At 42.6% G+C, this 26367-nt stretch overlaps 3 protein-coding genes across 3 annotated transcripts in view; all 3 read right to left on the bottom strand.

The window, feature by feature from the left end:
- Positions 1-1279, bottom strand: part of adgb (androglobin) — a 49070-nt gene extending 47791 nt beyond the window's left edge. The window contains exons 1-2 of the mRNA XM_071915801.2: positions 1198-1279; positions 120-285 (exon numbers count right to left, since the gene is read on the bottom strand). Of these exons, the coding sequence (XP_071771902.2) occupies positions 120-285; positions 1198-1277 (246 nt within the window). The 5' untranslated portion in view covers positions 1278-1279. The remainder of the gene's footprint in view (positions 1-119; positions 286-1197) is intronic.
- Positions 1280-3388: 2109 nt separating this feature from the next.
- rab32a (RAB32a, member RAS oncogene family) lies at positions 3389-19473 on the bottom strand. Its single transcript, XM_071915818.2, has 3 exons — positions 19126-19473; positions 8385-8662; positions 3389-4799 (listed from the first exon to the last, which is right to left on the bottom strand). Exons 1-3 carry the CDS (start codon positions 19337-19339, stop codon positions 4650-4652), a joined length of 642 nt encoding a protein of 213 aa, XP_071771919.1. The 5' UTR covers positions 19340-19473; the 3' UTR covers positions 3389-4649.
- A 2398-nt stretch (positions 19474-21871) lies between these two features.
- The window catches only part of grm1a (glutamate receptor, metabotropic 1a), a 29206-nt gene continuing 24710 nt past the window's right edge, over positions 21872-26367 (bottom strand). The window contains exons 7-8 of the mRNA XM_071915813.2: positions 24558-25494; positions 21872-22688 (exon numbers count right to left, since the gene is read on the bottom strand). Of these exons, the coding sequence (XP_071771914.1) occupies positions 21872-22688; positions 24558-25494 (1754 nt within the window). The remainder of the gene's footprint in view (positions 22689-24557; positions 25495-26367) is intronic.

The raw sequence follows: 26367 nt of genomic DNA, 5'->3' as shown, positions 1-26367 counted from the left end.
ATGTACATTTTGCCAGGTAGGCCATATGTTGCTGGTGGCAAATTAATCTATGATCCAATGGACTTTTATACAGAAATTTACTTGGTGCATAGAATATTAGTTTCCACGCCACACTCCACACTCACAACAGAGGGGCTCTTGCCCGTCTTTCCATCTTTGGCTCCTTTGGCTGCATCCCATTTCTCCCCGTTGACCTCTGCCTCGTTCCACTCTGGCCAGATGGGGAATCTGCATCTCCTCAGCTCTCCTAGGCTTTCAGAGGTGCTGGCTACCAGGGACGCTGCTCTGAAATGATGATACATAAACAGCAACCTATGTGATTTTGTTCTTGGCTTTCCTTTTGTTAATATCAACCAGTGAAATCAGCCAGCTAGCACCTCAATGCCAGGGATGTAGACATAGTGTAGGATAAACCCATCCAAATTCTGTTTACCCTCTTTTATAGAATAGAGTTTACTCACTTTTTTCGGCTGACATAGGCCTAAATCTTAATTAAGTAAATTCATTGTAAATATCATACTAGTAGTATTAAATTGATGTAATACAGTGATAAATACAGGGTCTTTTAACGAAAACAAAACATAAATTAACGCTTTTCTGAAAGTATAGCTGCTTTTAGTTTATATTGGTGGCTGTTTGATTATCACGACTGGAGGTCATAGTTTGCATGCCTTTCTCTGTACCTGCGTACTGCGTGGCTTGTATTTACAGCAATCAATAAATCAATAAATACTGTAAATAAATAAATTAGGCCTAACACATTTGTAATATATTGACTATACTATATATTTGTTCCATTAAAAATGTATTTAACGATACAGCTTATCAGTGAGCCTACTAAGTTAACTGATTTGTATTAAATTCCGGTGTGTCTTTTATACCAGGTGCTGACGTTAAATGTTTAGTTTAGTTTAAGTTTAATGTTAAAGTACATTTCATGTATTTTGATGACATAAGTGTTAACGTTACTTATCCAGAGTGGCGTACAGTGAGTGAGCAGATGATGTTTCAGTACCTAATGCAGGAAAAACATCATTTATTTTCAGATATACCAATAATTTGGCTGGCCAGGTTAGCTAGCGTCATGTTTTTTTTATCTAATGTTAGCTAACCTAACTAGCTACCGTTAACGTTAAGCTAACTATAACCGAGGTAACTTGAACCCACTTAACGCTAAACCCTTTTACCCAAACTCACTCTTTATTTGGTGTCTGCCCCTGGGATGAAGTGACTCTGCTGGAAGAGGACTCCTTTTTCTTTGGCAGTGCCTTGGACATTGTAGTTGGTGTGTCAAGCGTAACAGCCAGTCAACGGTTAGCAAAGTGACCAAGAAAACGTATCAAGAAGCAGGCAGGCAGCTTGAGGTACGTTTGTTTTGTCTGCAGGTTAAAGTTTACGCGTTGCTAAGCGACAGAGCCATGGGGATGAGGTGAGGGGGGGGCGGAGCCTGTCTTGGCCCGAGCCGCTGGGCATCACAGCCAGTCAATTTTCACTGGAATGAGGCCTTATGATGAACCTCAGTTTTTCCTTTACATTCATCTGTGGAAAATTGCAACACAGCTAGAAAACGTAAACACCATGAATTCATCACCTGGCCTTATTGCTCCATAGAATGATACAAAAAAAAATCATCCTAATAAGAACCATTCTTAAACTGCAACATCTAGTGGACATAATCCTGGAATGGGCCCAGGAGCAAACCTGGGTCTCAGTACCATAGATGCATGCTGGCATGTTGCATGTACCACTTGTTTGGGTTCTTGAGCATTTAGTTTGACCATGATAGAGAAGACTTACCTGTTCTGGGTATGTCAATGCAATTAAGTAAATTAAGCATTTTTTGTAAAACAATCACATGTTCTGTACAGTCCTACAGTTAGTGATGACATACAGACCTAATTAATTAGCAGTGTATCTGAATGTGATCTCGGCTCTCTGGCTCCCTAGTTGACCAGCTGCCTTCATCTCTTCTATGGAGAATACAGTAACGTTAGTTATACAACAATGTGCTTTATTCTAAAATGCCAGAGTATGTCCATTTAGCCTAGACTAATAGGCAATAAACAAGAAGAGGATTATAGGAGTTGTGTGAAAATTTGCAGCTATGGTGTGAAGATCCATCGTTAAAAGTAACATTTTCACAATAACACAACTTTTGTTTCCTTTTATGAATTAGATACTAAATAAAGAACAGGCATGATTTGTAGAAAGTCATGTGCTGTAAACTGTGATGAAATTTGATAGCCCACAGGTAATAGAAGAGTCTCTTACCAAGTAAAGTGAATTTGGTTTATTAACATCGCTGTACTGTGGCATGCTGCTGTGGTAAAATACAAAACAGGATAAACACACGCTGAGATAATGAAGCAAGTACATCAATGTCCTGTCCAGGTTTAAAACTCCACTGAAATGCATGAGCTTTTATGACATTAAGTGCAGTACAGTGAATAGTAATTGGTGAAATGATTGTAGAGTTTGTGTCCTGGGGGCCTTCACATTCCTGCTCTGATGGAAGAGCACGAGCTGCAGTGGTGAGCGCACAATGTCTGATGACTATCACACACTGTTTCCTGAGTGGAAGCACATGGTCCTGTCTCTCACACACACACATACACACACACACACACACTGTTCTAGATTATTTAAACTATATCATACGTCCCTCACTTGTTTTCCTCTTTGTAAAAATGGCAATCAATCTAAATATGACATTGTTCACTGGAATATCAAAATGGGACAATTAGATTTTGTGAAGCAGAAAATGTGATCCAATGTGATGTGTTGCAATCTGGAATATTTATATAAACATTTATATAAAAAGAGAAATTGATGTTGTCTCTTGTTCATCCTTCAATTGCAGCCAGAATCCAATCTTCACTACTATGTCAGTCATTATTCTGTGGCATGTTGTTGCCACATTGCTGGCATTTTAGGTGTGTGAATCCCAAGGCAGTCACCTCCGCCAATCAGTAGTGTTTGTACTGTATGCCAATCAGAAATGTATTAACATGAGAGTCAATCCCAGCTCAGATGGTTTAGTCCAAGATGTCAGTGTGCCAGCCAAAACCAGTGAATTTTGTAATCTGAAAAATTTGATTATTGAAGCCATAAAATCCCAACAGGGAAAAAAACTCTTTCTATTTTAGCCAAATACTGTATTTAAAATGTAGAACTATGGTGAATATCTCATTCATTGACATGTTTACCAGCATTATAGTATGTTGGACAAAGCACTACTTCATAGAATAGAATAGAATGAATAGATAGATAGATAGATAGATAGATAGATAGATAGATAGATAGATAAAAAATCCAAAATCCAAATCAAAGGACCTGTAATAGCAGCAATAACTAATAAGCAACACCACAATTATGTTAAAATGTTTATTCTTTTTTGCTCTTGTTGTAGATTTAAAGTATTTTCATATGTAAACTTCATTATTTCAACTCCATATTTAAAAAAAAAAAAAAACTTTCACACTTCAATTGACAACATTAGCAGAGACTATAATCCCCATGGATAAGAGAACAGTCCTGTACAGTGTCTGATGCTTTCTGTAGGCTAATCTCACCATCTTTATAATACATGACCAAACACATTTTAAAAATACAGATCTCAGATGTACCTTTTCATTCCGTTGGAAAGACAAACAACAAAGATATCTTAGCTTCTCATATTATGGTACCTTCATTAGAGTTTTTCCGCCTTTTCTGATATAATGTCCTTCGGTGTCCTTGTCAATGTTTGGAGTGAACATTGAAAAATATGGCACACCTTCATGTTAAATAAAGAAAAAAAAAAAAAAAAAGGAAAAATACTTATTATGGCACATTATTTCACTACCTTTGTTCATGCCTCCAGGGAAAATATGACACAAAAACAACATTACAGTCAATATGAAATATGGCAGTTTGATAACGCTGAACTGCGATGCCCCTTTGCTTACTTTTTACACAGCAATCTAACAGAAGAACAGCTGGATACATAGACATCAGAGGAAGATGAATGGTTGAGGGGCATTAACGTCTGACTATATTAATTGGTGAAAAACCCCTGAAACACTCAACAATAAAGTCACTTTTTTTTCCACACACACAAAAGCTACATGAATGACGTCAACACAAATGCACACAGGGATATGGAGAGAAAAGAGACAAAAAAAAGACTAAGAGGTTTTTTAGCTTGTGTGTGTCACCATCACACTTGGTTTGCACCCCTTATCTGGTGTGGTACAGTCCAGGGCTTCAGACGCTGCTGGGACGACGGGGGGATCAGCAGGGTTCAGGGATGCAGGGTGAAGTCCATAGTTGGGGAAACGTAAGCTGAGAAAAACCACAATAAAGACCCTCTGGTTTGGAGGCACAGGAGCAGAAGAAGGGAAATAGCTTGGTGGTTGGGAGGCAGTGAAACCGTTTGAGACAACAGAAACATAGAATTAGACTCCTATTCTGGGCCCAGTCGGAGATAAGACTGGGGAAAGCTACAATGGGACACTTGAAAGTGGAGAAGAGAAGATTCTGGCACCGCTGGAGACTCTGGAGACTCGGACATTCACCCTCATGTCCGAGGCTGGGTGTAGGGGGTCGGACCCTGCTGGTGGGGAGGCGGTGGATGGCTGATGAGTGATGACGGAGAGATGGATCGAGCGTTAGCAGCAGCCTGACTTGCTCTCAGCAGCCACAGTCTCCTGGTCCAGTTTGATCCGGTCTCCGTTGCTCTCCTCGTACGGCAAGCCTTTGTCGTTGGCCAAGATGTTTTCTACCAGGAAACGAGCCGCCTCGTCCACATTGATGTTGTCCTGCAAAAAAGGTCAAAAAGCATTATGTCAGAGTGGTTACATGCTGCACTATAGAGGAAACAAACACTTGAACTGGTCATTTTTGTACTGCTGAATACGACTGACATTTGTGGAAAATAACGCCTTCCAGACAGCCAATCTTGAAGGAAGTGGTGATAAACCAGAAACAATTCCTCACTACACTGAGGCCAAGTGAAGCCCAAACCTGTCATCCCTTGGTTTGGAGAATATGGAGAATGAATATTAATGACCTTTCTCCACAACTCTACACTCACACAGAGATATTTACAAAGAGGCCACTTCACAAAGATCCCTGGGCACCTTGGGTATAGACAAACTGAAGGTAAGTGTATTTACAAATAGAAGAAACTCTATATATATATATATATATATATATATAAAATGAATGCATGGAAACAAAGTATCAATTTGGCAAAAGCTAAAAATATTAATTAGCAATCAGAGAAATTAAATAAAAAAAGAAGACGATTTTTGATGATTTAAACAACTAATTACCAGTAAGGTCTGGCAAGAAGTGATGTGGTTTACGGTTTCACCCAACTGTACACGGCTCAAAGCTTAAGCTTTATGACTAATCGGTAGATCATTTGAATCCAAACAGTGTTGTCCATTCCACTATTCAAGGGGAATGATAATTAAATGATAACAAACAAGTCTCATGAACAGTCTGCACCAATCAGAACCAGAGCAACGTCCTCATTAAGGAGTCCAAGTTGTTGGCTACATCAAAGTAGCTTCATTGGAAAAAGTCTGGTTGGAAACCAGAGGTCAGGTCTAGGCCAGGTCTAGGTCAGGTCTCTCTCTAAATACTGAAAGTAGTTAGAGAGAGACCTGCTTCAGCCTCAATCCTCACACAACTGGGGGAAAGACAAAGAATGCGTATCTTATTGTGATTGCATATTATTCTCTCATGTAGCATCATCTCCTTTTGGGAAGTATATAGTCAGAGGCAGCCTGTGTGCTTGCTCATCTCCAAGAGAAACAGAGAAAGAAATAGAGTGTGGAGAGAGAGAGAGAGAGAGAGAGAGCGAGAGCGAGAGCGAGAGCGAGAAAGCTGTTACTCTTCCAATTGCTAGTTGTTTCGGCCTGCGTTTAACGGCGCTGTGGCAGACACACAAAACAACACTTCACTACACTACCACAGATAGCAACTGGCCAAAGACACACCAGCACACCCACCCACCCACACACACACCCACACACACACACACACACACACCCACGTATGCGCATGCATGCACACACTTCACATGACAAACCACGTGAGGGATGATGATTACGGTCACACCACCACAACTACAGGGCATAAGGTTATTCTAAACAAGTTAATAAAGTTAACTATGTTGGATGCCAAATCCCATCAAAGCATGTGTGTGTGTGTGTGTGTTTGTAGGTGCATTTCCTAGTTTGTTGGCTCCGAACAGTTTCCCTAACTATGGACAAAGAGGCTGAGTTAGGAAACGAGACAGCTGAGCCTTTTTGTGAGAGAGAGAGAGAGAGAGAGAGAGAGAGAGAGAGAGAGAGAGAGAGAGAGAGAGAGAGAGAGAGAGAGAGAGAGAGAGAGAGAGAGAGAGAGAGAGAGAGAGAGATATACCCTGGAGTCTCATAGTTAGGAAAATGGATGTTTGACTTACTGTGGTTCAATACACTGCCATATACAAACACTAAACCGTATCCTTCAAAGGAAGTCATTCACCAGCTGAACATGAGCTGGCGCATGCTGAGTACCAGCAAACCCTCTGTCACACGGTTACCTGCTGATGAGTCTGATAGGAAGAGTCTGCATCCCACAGAACCTGAGGGCGTCTCACAAGAGCAGTGTTTGCCATCCTGTCAAAGTGTTTAACAACGCCGCTTCAACAGACACAACAGGCTCAACACAGACTCTGCAAAGTAGTCAGAGATTTGGGTTTCAATCTCCACCTCCTGTCCTTACACACACACACACACACACACACACACACCCTTGTACTTCCCTTACCCTAACCTAAACCAAATCCTAATTCTAATCTTAACCCTAAACCAAAGTCCTAACCGTAACTAGGCCCTTGTAGAAGTGAGAGCTGAGCAAGTGCAAGAGCATGATGTACACACACACACACACACACACACACACAGAGAGTAACGCCAAGCTGTGACGCAGCCCTATGATACCATGACCAAAGTGGAGCAGAAACAATACAGAACATTATCTGTTCACACATCTGCTGTAACTCCGCCCCAACAGCTCCAGACTGTAACATCAATCACAGTCATCTGATACCTTATCACACAAGCTGTCCTTTTCACTGGCTGGGGGAAGTCGATCTCCATGGATACAGTGCATGAATGGCAGAGATGTCAGGATAAAATTTAAAAAAAAAATGCTTTTCACCAATGTTCCTGTCAGGAAATCCAGCCATATCATTTGAACAGTTTGAACAGAATTACAGCCCTTTTTCAAACTTTCAGCGATTTAAGGAACATTGGAGCCTGCGGAGGTCATACTCAATTACATTTATTACATTACATTTCTTCTTAAACACACTCATAATCAGCAATTTGCGGAGCTGTCTTTTTCCTGAGCAGTGTAGCCATAGCTTACACATAATTTCAAGCTAAGAAACCACTGCTGGAAACGGATACACTTAACAAGGAATTTACACCCCACTAAATTATTTCACAACACAGATTATTCTAAGCCAGATTCACTACGTCACTTATAAGAATTTACAATCACCACAGTCTAACCGGTGTGATTGCATTAGCATTTCAGGTTGTCTTTATTCTTAGTTTTCTGTATTCCTTTAGACAAAAACAATCATGTGTATGTACTGCAAAGCTCTTAAAGTCGAGATGAAACGGCATTTCGAGAGTATCTAACTTCCGTATCGTGACGTATTTCCGAGTGAAACAGGAAAGACAGGCGGGACATAACGTTGGGAGGAATTTGATTTGAACGTTGAAAAGTGGGCGTGTCATAACACCCGAAGACACACCGAAGTACCATGCTGTTGCTAGCTAGCTAATGGGTGGATGTCATGATATTATTGGTTGAAATTGGTTATGGGCATGCTTACGTAAGCACATGGCATATTTTGTTTTACAGGAAGAAAACATGATTGAATTTTGATATAAGAATACAAAGAAATTGATTTTTTGTATTTTTTTTGGCATATATTGGTATATAGGTGCACAATATGACCGGGGATGTGATCTAAAAGGGTTAAAAAGGCATTTTTCATTTCATCTCGACTTTAAAGCAGATTCACCACAAACATCTGAGTCACGCTCATGTGTGAAACATGATTAAGCTGTTAGGAGACATGTATGAACCATGCCTCAAGACCCTTGAAATGTTTCTCCCTCATGATACAAGGTATTTCAGACAGCATTAATATGTGGCCTTATATGGGCAATTTCATGCTGCGCTGATCTGAACTATAGAGCAGCCCTAAATAAAACATCAGATAAAGATTAAAAAACGCTCCAGAGGCAGAACCCTAAACAGATACTGAGAAGAATGTATGTGAAACTGTGTGGGTCTGCGCTCTGGATCAGCTCCTCTACCTAAACGCCTCTCACCTTAGCCGAGGTTTCGAACCAGCCCAGGAAGCCGGTCTCCCTGCAGAAGTTGTCCATGAGGGACGTGTTGTTGGAGCTCTCCTTCTTCTGGTCGCACTTATTGGCCAGCAGCACTGAGGGGATGGGGTTGCCGTTGGCCAGCTTCACCTTGCTGTCCAGGTCGTGCTTCCACTTGGACACCGCCTCGAACGTGGAGCCCCTCGTCACGTCGAACACCACGAACGCCCCCACGGCCTCTTTGTAGTACACCCGCGTCATGTTGCCGAAACGCTCCTGACCTGGGGCAAGGGGAAAGAAAGAATCGGAATTTTTACAAAGCACCAAAAAAATAACTGAAAGGTTGTCGAGATGCTAAGCTAGATGAGTAATAGGGGTTTGGGTTCATGACCGATTAAGAAAATGTGTGGATGTGACAAATCCGTCACGAATAGATGTGACTAAACATCTGCAGCAAAATACCAAAACAGCATCTTAAAGAAGAAACTAAAATGTCTGCTCCTGAGCTCGATCACCTAAACGACGTGACATTTCTTTCTCCTTCTTGTCATAACTCAGCGGTACCTCAACATTTCTCCTCCCTGGTTGTGGCCAAAAGTGATGAGGAAAGAGATGTCTCTTATTTGACCTACTTTCCCTAATTTGCCATGGGCCTAATCCGCACAGAGAATGGCAGAAGTAATCTGCCATAATAAAAAAAAGGCATTCACTGTAGTCATTCTCTGAGAAATATCTGAGACGATATTTCACAAAGGCAAAGCAAGGGGAATTACCAGTGGGACATGGGGTGTCACTATCAATCTGGGCTCCGCTTGAACACAACTGTACCACTTGGTACAGGTTGTGTTTTTTACTCTTGTCGAATCACACTGTGTATTGATTGTATTCACATCACACCGGCTCGCTGTGGGTCAATCACTGACATTTAGCCAGCAATAGATCCCTATTCTGCTGATTAACAATGCTGCACTAAGTATATATTAATTGGCATGACTCAGTTAGCAGATAATGGACTATCTGAAGTGTTGCATTTGACACTTTTAGATGCCTTTGTGTCACTTTAAATGACTACAGCCAAGATGTGTGTGATAGATCTGAGGCTCACCATGGGGACCAGCTGTGGTCACGACTCACGACAAATTCAAATTTCCATGGGAACTTCCACAGTGTAACAAGAACCTTTGAAATGAAACCTTTAAGAGGAACTGGGCTCTTGAGGTGAGGGCAAACCCTCAAGCAATTACCAAGAGCAGCTCTCTAGCACGACTTTCAGCCTGCCCTTATCAGTCAACCTTAGAATAACTATGCAAAGAGGTGTACCTGGAAGGATGGGGAAGAATATTCGGTCAGTGGTTCAAAGGGCAAACCGTACCTCTGGATATACCCGGGTCGCACCTTCAGGTACCTGTCTGATCAGAAAATCTCTTGATATCGGTCTTCAGATCATACAGATTTCTAATGACCTACCTAGTCATATCAAGCAGCATTGTAGACTCTCCTGGAACACTCACTGGCCTAACATACGACTGATAAGCCCCGGTGCAAATGCTATCATTGGGTCCCCCTCCTCCTCCATATTAACACGTGCACACTAGCTCAGGGAGAATAGCTGTTTCCTCTTCCTGCTCTCTATTCTCCCTTCGCTTCTATGCAACACTTTTTTGTCTAGACAGGGTTAATTGGGGAAACATGGTTGATTAGCTGGTTAGTGATTGACGATGAAGCCTCCAACTTCTACTGCACAGACAAAGATGACTGACCTTTGGCTATATTGGATACAGCTAATTTTTCTGTCCTTTAAAAAACAACAGATAATGTGTTGCTGGTAGAAGTTCTTCATTTTTGCAATCACGATATGCACTTGAATAATAACCAACAAATATCAAGTAATATAGGTTTATTAGAAAAAGATCTAAGTGCTCAAAGGGTCAAGGTGTTCAGAAAGTATTTCCTCACTCGAAGGAGGGAAAAATAGTATTGAAATGCCAGAAAAACAATTCCGTGGCACTCATGATGTGAGGTATATATAAAAAGCCTTTATTTTCATGGCTATATATATATATATATATCATCATCTGCGACGTTGCCTTGATCTGATTTATACCTCTCACCCTGAATGCTTTGGATTTTTTTCTTACATTTCAGTAATAGTGGTTTATGTTTGACACATGACCATTAAATCAAACTGCAAGTGCTCAACAGTACATACAGTATAGTGATTTGGGGGTAGGGCTGCACGATTATGGCTAAAATGATAATCACGATTATTTTGCTCTATATTGTGATCACGATTATTTATCACGATTATTCATCCATTTTGTTTTATTGCACTTGAGCATTTTAAGTTAACCGAAATGCCTTCTCATTCATAATGTATTTTATAAACCTATAAATAAAAAAACATTCAAATGTACAAATCTTTGAACCTGTGATTCCGGTGCACCGGGTCCGTTGTTTTTTTTCCGGGACCATCACCTCTGTAGCCTTAGTTTTTGGGCATTTGTATTCTAAGACACTTATTTTGTAAGAAGTCTATTTGGGTGTTTGTGGGCTTTTATTTTGAAGTTTCCCATAAGGACCCGCGGGAGAATTAGTGTAAATAAGGAAGTAGTACGTTCGCCTGTGTACCGCGTCTCTGGTTGGAGATTAAAAAGGAAATATTTTACCCCGTAACCCGTGCTTCATTGTATACTACACTTGGATCCAAGCTAATGGAAGAGTTTATACACGCTTTGAAAGGTCAGCGGCAAACTGGGTCAAAATTCAAGTAATTTGAGTTTTGATTACGTTGACTAACTGTTGCAGCCCTACACCAGAGCAAGCTAAACCCAGCGTGAATAATCGCCCCCGGCCACAATCAATTAATTGTGGAAGCCAATATCGACATCGTGATTAATATACGATTAATTGTGCAGCCCTATTTGGGGGTATATAACATGTGGCCTTTCAGCTTTCCTTGCATCCTAAATTCAATAACCAACACAGTGCATAGAGTGCTTGGTCACTCAGCTAGGGGAAAAGGGACTTAGTCCACAGTTGGGACAGCGTGGACAGGCTGTGGCTGTGATCACACTCTGCGATGTAGACACCTCTCTGGTGCATACACAGAGTGAAGGAATGTGCAGACAGGAGGTTGTGGAGAGTCTTTGAAAGAACGCATCACTTTCATGCCAGAGGCCCGTGGCCACAGAAGGCCTCATCGCTGCTTGAGACAGCAATCCTTTGTGAGAGAGAAGGCCAGATACCACAAAAATTGTTTTATGTTAAAAGCTTTTGTGTGTTTTGATGATAGCTGTGTTATTATTTTTCCCCATAAAATATTAGTCACACACACACACCCTCTTGCATAAGCTTCCCAAAATGTTTCCTAATGTTTTTGTCGAGAGCTTCTTCATGTTTTGTTATGACCAATATCAGTCAAGCATGTATGATCAGTCACCAGCCTTAACATAACAGGAAGCCAATACAGTTCAAGAGCCTGCTCATCTCTCTTCTCTTTTAGATTTAGTCTCATTATACCAGGCATTCAATGACTTCAGGTAGCATTTGATGGACATTGCTCCAATTAGTGTCAAGTGTCATTGTACAGAGGAGAGTTAACACCCTCCACTTGAGCTGAGTCATAAAAATAAAAGAAGAATCAGGAGAAACTTTGAGGAAGTGTGAGTGCAGTTCCTCCCTGTGTGCTTTCACTTTGCTGTAGGTACTTACCCAACCACGCACGGTGCTGCGGCGGCGTGGCGCAGTGCGGGTGTGAGCGAGGGAGCGAATACACTGTGGGGCCTACAGGCCTGACGGTAATTGCTCATAATTGAGAGTCTAATTTTAGCCGATGTAACCCCAGGTGAATTCACCAGAGACACGACACAGTGGGATAAAGAGCTGATAGACGGAAATAAGGCTTTCATTTCCAGGCCTTGTGAAGCTGCTACATCCAACAGAATGGAGTGAAAGGGAGAACACACACACACACACACACACACACACACACACACAGAAAGAGGGAACCTGCTTCCCAATTTTCAAAGCCTTTTTCTTCATTTTTAATCACACACCCATATCATTTTCAGCCAGAACAGAGTGACCAGTTCAACATTATCGACCGCAGAGTAAAATATTGGCAGAGCGAGACGAGCTCTCTCTCTCTGATATTTTCAAATGTCGTCTACTGTATTGGTCGATAAAGTGGCAGGAGAAGAAAGGCAGAAATGTCATGAAAAGCGGCTGAGGGGAAGAACACAGGATAGCATGCGTTTTCCACTCAAGTGAAAGCAACTCAAGCTTGTCGCCAATGAACAAGAGACAAGGACAGGTGAGCGGGCCCATTATGCTGCATTGAGTTTCATAACATCTAATATGACTTCTGTGCCGAGGTGAAAAGAGGCAGGAATGACGGAATAATGGCTGAAATCTTTTTGCCAGGAATCTGTCTACATTTAATACAGAATGCCAAGGTTGCAGAGTCAATTCCTACAATACACTGACAATGATGCAAGTCAATCTGTGCTCCATTCTGGATGTACAATATGCAGTCAGTGTCACTCTTTAACTTGCAGACATTTGTGTTGAATTGACAAAGAAGACGCTAATTAACGCCGAGGAAGTATAATGGTTATGTTGTTCCAGGTATCAAGCACAAACTGCTCCGTAAACACTGGAAGCGGCCATGACAGCACATCATTGCCTCCTTTCAACACTTCACTTGATTTTCAGTGACATCTGGTCCCGACTGTTGGGTCGATATGTAAGCAGAGGCGGTCTGGAGGTGTAAACCTCATTCTGTAGGATCGCTCCTCCTGGGAGGGGACTGGCTGAATGAGAAAGACTCCTATGGAGTGGCTAGCCGCTATATCAATCAATATCACCAAAGTGATTGCAGTTGCATGCATGCACGCACACTCACACATGCACACACACACACACACACCTGACTGTGGTAAGGGGTAATGAGTTATTTGGGGTATTGATGCGGTGCTATGGGTTGGCGCAGAAGTCACTAATATTCAATGACAGCAAATCCCACAATGCCTGACCTTTAAAGTGTCACAAACAGGTCCTAATAACTATTCTACTGCATTGACCAAACCCAGTCCTGCTCATGAACACAGTGAGCCAACTGACTTTATGTTTATTTTGTTAAAGAAAAGTTACATCACTCTCAATTCACTAAACTGCTGTTTTGAGGGTTGATGGTATGTGACAGCCAAACATGAGTATTCAACGTATTCTGAGCCAATGTATTTTGCTTTAGCTGGTTTCATTGTATTGATTGTAGGGATGGGATGATGTATATTGAAATTCAATATATTACAATTCAAAAATGTAACATGCGTATTGTGGGTCAGAAAAATAAATTGCAATATTACCTCCATTTTATTCTGCTGTAGAAATCACAAGTGAGATGGCTTGCTCATCACAATTTCACAAGCTCTACATCCAAATTATATTATTTGCACTACATTCTAGCAAACAAATGCCATCACTAGAAAGATCTGTGGCTCAGAAATAAACATAATTCTGCACAGTCAGACTTTGTTGTCATTAAACTTTTATTGATTCATGGATTGTATTGTTGGCAAATGGATGTGCATTTTTCTGAAAGATCTAAAGCTGAAAGAGATTATTTTCTATCAGCAAGTTCAGCCCTTCAAGGATCTGCAGGACTATACCAACAATTTATTTACCAAGCTGCCAAATTGGGCTATTAAACCTCAATTGCTGAGATTTTTGGCTTTCAAAACTCACTTTCCAGCCTGTACTCTGTTTTGGAACAAGCCCTGGTGGCAGATAAGAGGTCGATAAAGACATAATTTAATGCCCCTTTAAAGATATTCTGACTCTTCTGATGTAGACTTTGTTTCTTGTTCCATTAGAAGGAAAGAAAATGCTCAGCAACACTACCACCAAGTGTTGCTGAACATTTTCTTTCCATCTGGTTTATGCTTTTGTTGAAGCACCTTGGTTGGGGAGCGAAGTAGCTGCAGAACTGTTCTCCACTTTTCTTGTTCTATTACACTGATGTGTGCTCTTTTTTTATGTACCCAGCGTCATCCTGCAACAGAGACTCAGGGAGAATCTAAGGGAGATTTCCGTTTCTAAATGGAGGGCAAATAAAATAAAACAATAAGCATAAATTAGAGTCATACGCTGCTAACCTAATCAGCAGAAGACACGGGGAGAGGAATGAGCAGCGTGAACAATAGAGCATCACATTTGCCCACTGAATGCCATAGTGAGCATGAAGCATGAGACTGCGGGAGAGAATAAATGAGTGTGCTACCTCGTATGCACAAACTGAGGCAACTGCGTAATAACCAAAGAAGAAGTGTGTCTGTATCTGTCCGTAAAGTCAGAGAGAGGGGACCGTTGTGGTTTTTCCAAAGCTCTTAAGAAGGACATTTCATGACAATCCACCATGCTGCTGGACAGTGGCGCACGACCGCAAGACCTACGATAAGGCATGTGAAATCTTTATAAATCTGCTGGAAAAAGAACTCAAAACAACTCATTAAAAAAAGAAACCGTTTAGTTACAGCCACAATATCATCTCTTTGTTTGTTGTGTGTGAGAAACAGAGAGAAAGAGAAGTCTCATCATTATCCATAGCCCTGGCAACCCGAGTTTCCTCTGCGCTCGTACACATAGCTATTCTGTGGGTGGGTTACCATAGAAACTGTCCAAGCCAGACATGGCAGTAGCAACAGCAGCAGTCTCCGTCTGTTGTTAGGAGGCAACTGGCTGTGAACCTTCCCCGAACGCCCTCCCAACAACACTAAAATAACAACAGTGCAGGGTGCAGTCATTAAGGTAGAGTACTCTCTACCGGAACACCGGACCAGCTTTCAACATCCACCGCAGTGATTTCAACTCAGCCAGGAAAAGTTTGAAGTTGATTTCTAACACAATGAGCACCTTTTTTTTCAGTTTTGATGGTTAGATGGTAGAAAGCTTGTAGGATTGAGTGAGAGCCGAACCAATATTTCTGTCTTTGGGGAACAAATATCCAGTGCTGGAACTTCAGCACCCAGCAACAATGGAGGCACGGAGATTTTGGCTAGTTTTGTAAGTAGCTGGCTGGCTACTGTCTGACAGACTATGGAACACAACATTAACTATTCATACTGTCAACCAATCAGAGCATTCATTAAAACCTGGGTGTAGGTGACGTCATTTACAACAGGAAGTAGATTGGAATTCTACATCTGTTTGATTCTGTTGAAAATCAGAGGAAGAGTTTTCCAAGGGGCAATAGTCAAATTTCCACAGTGTTCACAGATATAATAATTTGGGTAACTTTACATTAACAGGTCCTGTTAAATTATACTATGAAATTGATAAATTCTCATTGCACTGGACCTTTAAAACAGAGTATGAACAACACATGACTGGCACATTCAAATTCCACTGAGCAGCACATGAGAAGTGACTTACGACAGCTTACTATAGCCTTCAGCACTGAACAGAGTCTGAATTGAGGGAAAAATCCCCAACCTTAAAGGGGTATTACCCTTGGGTCCCTCCCCCTCGACTGAACCGCTGGCCTCTCAACATAAAGCCTTGGCGCAAGGTGCAAGCTTATTTACTCCATGCTATGGTGGTAATCATCCTGTCCATTGGCTTAGACAAATCCAGAAGAGAGTAGCAATTCTGGGTGAAAAGGGGCGGGCAAGTCCCGAGCTTCACACTGACTTCCATGGTGCGCCCATCTTGCACTGGGCCCTGATTACTGTCATTCCTCCCAGACTGTAATCATTATTAAGGTTGGTAAAAGACGACATAACTCTGATGTTGCTCTCTCTGTTGCCATGAAGATAATTCCTCCTCCTTTTCTGCACGATTAAATGGCTTAATAGCTGGTCTTAATGACTTGGCAAATATACCTCCGGCTTTCGCTCTCTTTCACTCCCACGTTCCGTTACTTTTTTTATCCTAAGACTGTCCTCAGGCTAGGCCTTGGTGTAGGTGTGAATAATGAGTCTAAGTATGTGTGTCTTCTAACCTCAAACTTTTACTTTCTTTCCGGTAAGGGTGTGTGTGTATGTGTGTGTGTGAATGCATGTTCCAATTTGTGTTCTCCCGGTGGTTATATCTGCGAGTGTGTTTCCTTGTCTCTATGAATGATATCAGTCAATCCAAGTGTGTGTGTGTCAGTGTTTTATTTACCCTCACAGTTCCTCTGATGGAGTGCTATCTGGCTGTGACAGGCAGACGGCCTCCCTGGCACTCGGTCAGAGATGCCCCGGCACACGGAGCTCGCGCCGCCGCCGGCCCAAGTGGCAGCGGGGAGTTTAGCCTACACTTCGTCCCGCTGCCAATCAGTCTGTGACAGAGACACGCGAGTTGTTGTGACGACCCCCCACGCCGCCACCCGCCCCCTCTCTGTCACTGCTGTAAGCAATGGAATAAATATAAAAAACAGCAGTCTTCTAACCATCTGCCCAGATCTGTCTCAGCATATGAGGTCTGTGATGGAGGGAGAGGAGGGACCTGGACAGCCAGGGCACGGTTCATGAGCCAGAATGGGAACGCATGGAGAGGAAGGGCTAAGCAAAAAAACATTATAATATTTAGGAAAAACAAGACTATTAATCAGAGCATACATGGCACACAGTGGATAGGTAAACATAATATAGCCCATAGGGGTTGCATGGATCCAAGTGTTTGGAAGATCTTTGTCACTGTAGATTGTCAGTATCTAAACATTATTTTGTATTGTTGTTAGCCTGTCACCATGCCAACTAATATATTTGTCTGTTGACACTGTCAAATGTTTATAAAAAGGTGTAAACGGTGTGAATATATACTTTATGAATATATACACACACAAAATGATTTATCCACACTCAAAGACCCTGCTGAAAGAATCCTTAACTATTCCTAATGTCAAGAGGCTCTATATGTCTTCCATAGTGAGTCTGCTCTGCACGTGAGGAACATTTAGTCTATTTTTATGATGAAAAAAAAAATGACAATCCCTAAACCATTAATTGCGAGAGTCCCATTTGTAGACTGCCATACTGTAGCATAAGTAATGTCTTTGCAATTTAGAAAGGACTGCAACATCTCTGAAGTCTAAAGCTTTCACTTTCAAGACAGACACCTGAATCCTTGGACCTTTTGCCACCAACAGCAAAAACATAAAAACAGATGGCCTTCGGAGTCAGCATTTTCATGTGAGAACTTTCTGTCAGGAGCAACCTGATCTCATAACACGTTACACAAACCCATTGTAAATCGTCAGGATGAGTTACAGTAGGTGTGACCAGGCGATTTCATAAGCCACACGTTAGATGCACCAGATGTACCTGGCTATCAAGACACTCCAGATCAAACATTTAAAGGACAGCAGGAAAGGATTAAAGAGGCTAATGCAAGGGGGTTTGCACTGCACACACACACACACACACACACTACCCTACCCATCCCCTCCTAACTGATCTGCAGTCAGCATACATTTGGCAGGTTATAGGCAGACACTTTCAATTTCATAGTTCTGGATTTTGTTGGTTTGTTATAGTTGTTGATCTGTGCTCACTTCCTCTCCTGCCCTTTCTAAACTGTATTTTGTCTGTTTACAGTGTGATCTTCCTCTGCCATCAGCTGCCTTCAAATTTGCACTGAGATGACAAACAACTCGGGTTGAGTAGGCTGCATGTGGAAAAACTTTCTTTGCACAGCACTGATTTCACCCAGCTTGCTTACTCAAGCTGTTGGAATGCAGCAGGTTGGTATGTGCCAAGTTTACCAACTCTTACGAAAGAGAAAGTATGAATTTACATAGATACTGAATGTCACAGCAAAATCTATATGTAAGGCCTTATGTCAGATATATAGGAATACTGTAAGAATATTATTGTTATACCACGTGAGATTAAAAAGAAAAATAGCATGATAAGACCACTATGAACTCACTACTGAATACCACAGACACTTTAAGTCCCTAGAGAAAATATTACATGAACATTATAGTGATTTTTCGGTGGGGGCGGGGCTTAAGCAGCCAGCCGGTAATAATAACGTGACCTACATTCCACAGGCAATTACGAGCTGCCGTGATCATAAACTGGAAGGCAACAAAACATGATCAACTGGTCTTTTCTTTCGGAAATCCCTCTCCTGCTTCCAAACGAAGCAAGAAACTTTCCAAAGTAATTAAGCTAGATCATATGTAGGCTACTGTAAGCTATCTGCTTTTGTTAGATTTAATGTCCGAGTCAGTTTGCGTTCAGGGCCGCCTGGGAATTCCAACACATGCTTAAGAAAATACTTCTCATACTTCAGAAAGTGGTTAGAGATGTTTCAAAACATACAAAGATCTATATGTAGATGATATTAATTGCAAATATATAAGTAGCCTATATTTTGGACACTGGAAATGCATTCTATTACTATAAACTGTTGACAACATATCTGGCAATTAAGTTTATATCAAATATTTTGAACAAATGACAGGTACACTTTTAGTCAATCGATGTTTTTATATATCTTGTAACATAAACCTATCTCTAAACATATTCCTAAGCCTATCTGTGAAATGTATAGCCTGCGTGAGAAGTGATATTTCCGTAAGGGAAGCTTCCCTCTGTGCCACACACAAGCAAAAGTTGCTGCTGGCACACACACGCGCACACACACACGCGCGCGCGCTGCGACTGCTGTATTTCCTCACTAGAAGCTCGGTAACATTAAAACTGTCGCGCAAAAACAAGGGGGCGACATTATGAGTGAATGAGCATCCCCTTACCTGCGATATCCCAAAGCTGTAACCGCACCAGCGTTTTGCTGTCCCAGTTGATAACTTTTAGTGCAAAGTCTACCCCGATCGTTGCCCTGTAGTGCTGCGAGAAAAGCTGGTGCACATAGCGTTTGATGATGCTGGTTTTCCCAACGCCTAATTCCCCAATCACCAGGACTTTGAACAAGTACTCCTTACACTCCGATACCGAGCCTCCGGCCATGGTGAGGGGCGACTGACACTGACAGCTTTCTAAACACTCAAACAGCTTACTTCTTCTTCTCCCCTTTCTCTCATATAAGCGTGCTGTGAGGAGCTGGACGGGCTGTTCAATGTGACGGGGAGCCGATGCAACAGAAAATACATTGGTTTACCCCCTTCCTCCTCCTCCTCCTCCTGCCCGACAACCACCTGATAAGTCATAGGACCCGGAAATGTAAGGGAAAACAGGAGTGTTTTTTTTGTTTCCCTTTCAGCCCTCCTCCTCCTCCTGCGATTACAGTAAGCGCAAGTTTTTTTCCCCCCTCATATTTGCATAAGCATGTGTTCTCCATTCAAACTCAAGGGCGTCCCAAACTTTTTCATGTAAAGTGTCATCATCATCAGCCAACCATCAACCACAGAGATGTGTGATTTTGTCCTAAGGAGCGCCATTGGGGATTTTTGTTGTCAGATATGACTTTATAAGCAAATAACTATCCACACTGTGGGTGGAGTTAAAACAATAATGGGAGATAAATGGGATCAATGAAACCTATGATGTCATCATCTATGTCATCTTTTTACATGCTGCCCACTTCTAGAAAGTGAAATAACAGTGAAATCAAACTATTCCTCATTTTCCTATAGAGACCCCGTTGGAACCCACTCCAGGACCCCTGGTGGCCCCCGAACCCCATTTTGGGAACTACTGGTCTAGAGTAACATTGATCAAGCTTTGCAACTCATTGCGTTTTTGCAGTCCTACAGTAAGTATAATGACAATATAATCCCAACTCATTGTAGCCTGTGCTTAGGCTATTGCAGGAGGTAATCAAGTCTTCTTAATATAAATAGTTTTTATTTTACAGCATTGTTCAGCTTGCCCAAAACATGAAGGCCTATTTCATTCTAGCTTTGACAGTGTTCAACAGGTGGCACCCATATTGTACATTGGTTAAAATCGTTAAACATCTTACACTATAATAGACTAAAAACATTTGGAAATACAATACCATTGCACTATGTTACTGTACATACTGTATATTCTTGTACTTTGAAAGTTGCATTCTTATAGATAAAGAACTAAGAAACTTAAGCTCAAGTAAACTACTTAAGTTTATAATACAAGATTTAAGCAAAATTGAAACATGTAATCTCATTACAAGAAGCAACTAATCATTGGTTACTTTTACAACTGAATATTTTCAAGAGGATACAGTCGACTGATAAAGTTAGCTTAAAAGTTACCCAAAACCAATGCCAACACACTGCTCCTTGACAAGCATCTGAGGACAGTTTCAAAATGTATAAACTTTTTTTTTTTCTTCGGTTCACATTCTAAATATATAAACATTTACTGATATTACAAACATACCACCCGTGTGAAAAAACAAGAGATGGTTCAAACAGTATTACAAACTTTGAGAACTTATACAAGTACTGTGTTTTCCATTACAATGACACAGCAAACTCAGAAAACATGAGAAATATCATCAACACGGCATGGAAAGCAGAATCAGCTCTTTATCACATCCCATGCTTATAAAACTGGTCTCAGGGCATGATTGTGTGTAAACTGAGTAAACAACATTGCCATCATCTACAATCAAGCAAACCTTTATCAGCTACATAGTAAAAAGTGAAAGCAGGGAAGAAGGTTGATAACAACTTTGATTGGCACATTATATCCATATCACAGAATATCATACAGCGCAAGTCTTCAGCAGAATTCCAGTTAAGTACTAATGTGTTTGCAACGTTGAACAGACCTTGCAACACTTGAATGTAATATTCAACCAACATACTGTACTATTTTATATCATTTTGTCTCTCTGCAATGTTTAAATTGCAATGAGGTCAGAAGTGAGAAAGCTCAGGTGAGTCTTATTAATGAAAAAAGGCAAAAAGGATTTTTTTTTTCAATGCAGCTGCGACTGCTACACACATGGACAGAACTGTACATGTGCGGCGTATAGGACATGAGCACAGCTAATTAGACCTGGCATGAAATGCATTCTAGCTATTGCAGTCCTTGGAGCCAGTTTGGTCTCCGGTTGTGTCGGCGCACGCACACCGAGCGGGCTTCCCTCCATTTGTTTCACGTCGGCTATTTAATTGCACGACAATAGGAAAACAATAGCTACATCCTTTATTATGATTCTGAGCTTTTGCTTAATCCATCAAATTTTGGCACGACAGCTGGCTAGTTTTGGCACTGTTCCCAGTTTTCAGAGTTTACAGAAAGGCTGTGTGGACTGACAAGCCCTTCAGGAGTGTAGAAGCTCTCCTGGATGATAGGCTACCAGGTGTTTTGTCCTAGCCTACTTCTAGTTTTGAAATAACGCCTCTGTGATAAAAGCAGAGTAGTAAAATACAAGCAAGTAAATGACAGAGCAATTCAGAAAAAGAAAAAGGTAATGAAATAAATGTTCAAAACTTGTGAAATGGTCAGTCTGTTGTAAATGTTGTGTGTGTGTGTGTATGTCGGAAATTCATGTGTGTGTGTGATGCAAAGGTGTGCTGATAGCAGGTGTGTCAGTGCCCGACTTTGCTCTCACAGTGTTGAGGAGCTCTGTGTGAAGTCTCGGAGGATAGCTGAGGTGTAGGCCGAGCTCAGAGGGCTACCGAGGAGCGACTCCACGACGGGGGAGCCGCCGACGGACTCCCCCGAACACACCGAGTCTCTGAAGGGGGAGGGAGGGGACAGAGCCAGGGAATCCTCCAGAGTCAGCTTGCTCTGAGTCAGATCCTCCCCTTCCCCCTCCTCCCCCTCCTCCTCCTCCTCCTCCTCCTCTTCCTTGGCATCGTAGATGTAGCTGTGCAAGAGGTCCAGTTCCTCGCCCTCTGGCCCCTCCCCTCCGAAAGCCAGGGGAAGCCGAGAGGGCACAAGGCTCAAAGGCTCGTCGGTGGGCATCGCCTCCTTGGCGGCGTTGTCACTCAGTGCGGGGACACCGGAGCTGTGCGTGTCCACCACCGCCCCCTGCAAGTGCTCGGCGGTGCGGCTCATCAAGCGAGCGGGCAAATAAGAAGTCGGCTTATCTAAATTGGAGTCCAGCCCTTGGAGCGGTCCAGAGCGCGAAGGAGTCCAGAGAGGGCGCTGCGCCTCGCCCTCGTCGTCCTCCTCCGCCAGGTTGTATAGAGCCTTAGTGCCAGGCGGTTCTTGGGCGAGGTGGGGGTCTGTGCCAAGGTCGCGGGTGGAGGGCTCGCAACTGTGGGGGTCGGGGGTGTTAGTTAGGGGCCTGATGACCGCCGTCTGATTCGAGCCGGCTTCCTGTTTCCTCACATGCACAGACAGTCTGTGCCACACATTCCCCCCCCTCGGAGGGTGTCTTGCACCTGATTCAGACCATGACACAGACTTGCCATTAGAACTATGAACGAGATAAAGACCCAAGTTACTATTACAGGAAACCGGGAGGAGGTTGCAGACAAAAACGTCAACAACATCAACACAACAGTAGCACAACAGACCAGCAGCATTTCAACATTTGTGATGCATGTCAAAATACTTTTTTGACCACGTGACTTGACATTAACAGCAGTGCTGAGGGTTCGCTCATGAGCTCTAAAGAGCATTGCATTTGTTAACTGTGGCACTTCACAAATATCCAGTGATTCATAATGTGCTGCAGACAGAGCATTATGATCTTCAAATGACCGAGCTCACGGTATTAGGAGGCGTCCAGCTCATTTTGTCCTGTTTATAACTAAGTGCTTAGAGAGCTGAAATGGGACACATGCACCTGCAAAGTATTTTTGGTGGTGCCTGAACTGGTCTGAAGATGACACACAGTTTAGTGCAGAGTGAGCTAGGATTGCCTCTAATGTGATTAGTTGGGGAAGGGGGGCAGAGAGGTGTTCATGCTGAGAATTGTTAAATGTGAGGGTAATTCAGGATAAACCAAAAGCAGCAGGATGGCAAATCTCCTACTTGGAGGGTTGCAGTGTCAAAAATCATTATTTGCCGGCCCAGGAATGAGAAAGGAGGTTTGTAGACTCCCCAACCAATGACTAACCCTGAGCAGCATCATAATACTTCATCATTTACAGGGTGGGAAATGACCTTATTCATTCACCAGTCACAGCAGCGAGTGGTTCCATTAATTCACCAGACACTTTCACCTGCCAGATTGGCCTGGTTGTTCGAATAGAAAACAGGTAGCCGACCCAGATGAGGGCTGGTTACTTGCTACAGTGGTTTGGAGAATAGACAGAATAGTCTGAAGCAGACTTGGTTGCAACAGCCAAAATGTATCATTGTTTGGCCGGTAAGTGATCTTAATTTCCCACCCTGATTATATATAGTAGTAAAATATGTTGATAACTTCAGTTGACAGTGCAGCTCTCCAGGACAGGAGTTGAATAACCCTGCGTCTAAACATTTGCCAGCCTATGACATTCTCGCAGACAATACTCTGTCCAGTTTGAAAAGGTTAGAGAGACAGCATAGCAAGGGTGAGAGACAACACTTAAACATACTAGGATCACTCTCATACGCTGTCCCACTCCTTACTTTAGACAACTGTCCATGTGTCTTTGCTGTGGAGCTCAAGAAGGTTTTATGCAAGGCTAATTAGGATCAGTAAAATCTATACTTTAATCATCATAGAGATATTAGCATGGCCCATTAGCTTTAAATCAATGAATGCCGGCTTCTATCAAACTGAACCTAATTTCAGTGATAACATTTTGTTCTCAGGGGGAGGGGGATGTGTCATATCAATTCACTCCATATTCACTTCAAAGCTCTTATATTGTAACAATTTAGCCATACATGTTTAATTAAACATAGTTTGGGCTGCTGGGAAGACAATTTTGGATGCATGAACACTCAAATATTCCTTTGGTAATAAGACCACAATGTTATTTTTCTTTGTCTGTCTGTTAGATTTATACATTGTACTGTTAATTCAGTGGCTGATCCATGCTCTAACAACCTGGGATGAAGATAGAATAGAATAGAATAGAATAGGATAGAAATATATTGTAATGAATAGAAAAGAGAATATAAAATACATTGGAGGGCAAGAGGCATGCCACTCTCTCAGTATTAAAAAATAATTATCTATTTAATACTTGAAAATAGGTGATTCTGTTATTCAACAAATGCCACAAGAAATCACTGGACAGGTCACTGCACCATTTGAGTGTTCAGGCTTCACACTGTAATTGTTTATAGCCAGTTACCCCAGGAAACAACATTTAATCCAGCAATATGAGCAACATAAAAGGTCACTCACTTGGCGCTGGTAGTTCCATTCTTCTTCCGGCGGAACATATTGAGCAGGCTGTTGCTCCCGCAGGGAGCCACGGACTTCCCGTCGCCAACATGCATTCGCACCACATCAGATGTGGTGAAGGCGCTCCGGACGTTCCTCTCTGGTTTGGCGATGATAATGTACATCTTGGGTGTGAACATGCAGCCCAGTGCCACGGTGACACTCAGGCTGACGGAGAAGGATGTGGTGATGATCTTGTAGTTGGAGCCAAAGTAGATGGGCACAAAGGCCAGCCAGATGATGCAGGTAGTGTACATGGTGAAGGCAATGTACTTTGCCTCGTTAAAATTGGCCGGCACGTTCCGCGTCTTGAAGGCGTAGTAGGTGCAGCTCATGATTAGCAGGCCGTTGTAGCCCAGCGGCGCCACCATGCCTAAGTTGCTGGTATTGCAGATGAGGTAGACCTCACTGATGCTCGGGTACGACTTGACGGGCTCAGGGGTCTCCAGGATGATGAGCGTGATCTCCAGAGTTAGCTGGACGCTGATCAGCATAAAGGCAATGATCACCTGGGCCCAGGCGCTCATAAAGCGGGGCTTCCTGGTGCAGATCTTCTTCTTGCTGCCTGCCAGAATGCGGGCAATGCGGTTGGTTTTGGTCACCAGGGCGGAGTAGCACATGGCAGACGACAGGCCCACCAGGAGCCGCTGCAGGTAGCAGGAAGCCACAGTGGGGCGGGCGATTAAGGTGAACGGACAGATGTAGCCCAGGAAGATGCCTGCCAGGATGATGTAACAGAGTTCTCGGCTGGAAGACTTCACCACGGGCGTATCGCGGTACTGGATGAACACAAAGGTGACAAAGGAGGTGATCAGGATGCCTACGCAGGAGAACACTACTGCAACGATGGATTCCACGTCCGCCCAGTCAAGATACTTCAGAGGCAGCGGCTGGCAGCCTGCAAAGAGCAGAGGAAAAGATGTCAGGTTAATCTTTTGTTGTTGTGTACATAGTACATTTGTATTCTTGAGAACACAGGGGAGAACAGATCAGAGCCAATGAACAGGCAGTGCAGAGGCAGGAGAGAGGAAAGCAATGCACAGATTTGGAGACACTGGGGAAGTCAAGAGGTACGTAGCAGAGATCAGAGCACTTCAAAGATGGCCTAAAATTGCTCAGGAACTAATTTACACGCGTCATCATACATATCCCAAAGCTCCAGTTCTGTCAGATTTCTCTGTCATCTTCATGTTGTACTAAATGTGTGCGTGCGTACACGTGTGTGTGTGCATGCGCCTGTGAGTGTGTATGTGTCTGTGTGTGTGTTGTGCATCTGCATACACCCTGTCCATCATGACGCACTGGTAGCATATTTGTCATCCAACACACACTGGAAGTTGGTAGAGCTTAAAAGGAGAAAATTGACATCCCCAGACTTCCCCAGCTTAAAAACCCATAAATTATGTGCTGTTCCTAATAGCATTACAGTCACTGCCATCGCAGGCAAGGCTATGCATGGAGAAACCCACTTCTGGATTGCATACTAACTCCCCATATGTCAAACCACAAGAACTTCACTATCTGTAATTTGTGAATATCCTAACGTGTCTCAGGAAACCCGCGTCTTTTCAACACGCGACGTGAAAGACGTGGTGCGAATGTGAATGACAAGGTGTAAAACAGTAGTTACACTGCAGAGATATTACTGAAACGTGATTCTGTGAAAGCGTCTGAAGCACACTTGAAGGTAAAGCATCACCGCTGCGAACGGTTGCCTATATTCTTTTGACCGCCCAGCTTAGCTCATCAGCCCCCCTTCGTGCAAATAGAC

The sequence above is a fragment of the Centroberyx gerrardi genome, chromosome 18 (assembly GCF_048128805.1).
Source record: "Centroberyx gerrardi isolate f3 chromosome 18, fCenGer3.hap1.cur.20231027, whole genome shotgun sequence".
Classification (NCBI taxonomy): domain Eukaryota; kingdom Metazoa; phylum Chordata; class Actinopteri; order Beryciformes; family Berycidae; genus Centroberyx; species Centroberyx gerrardi.
This window is presented reverse-complemented; position numbering and strand designations above follow the sequence as displayed.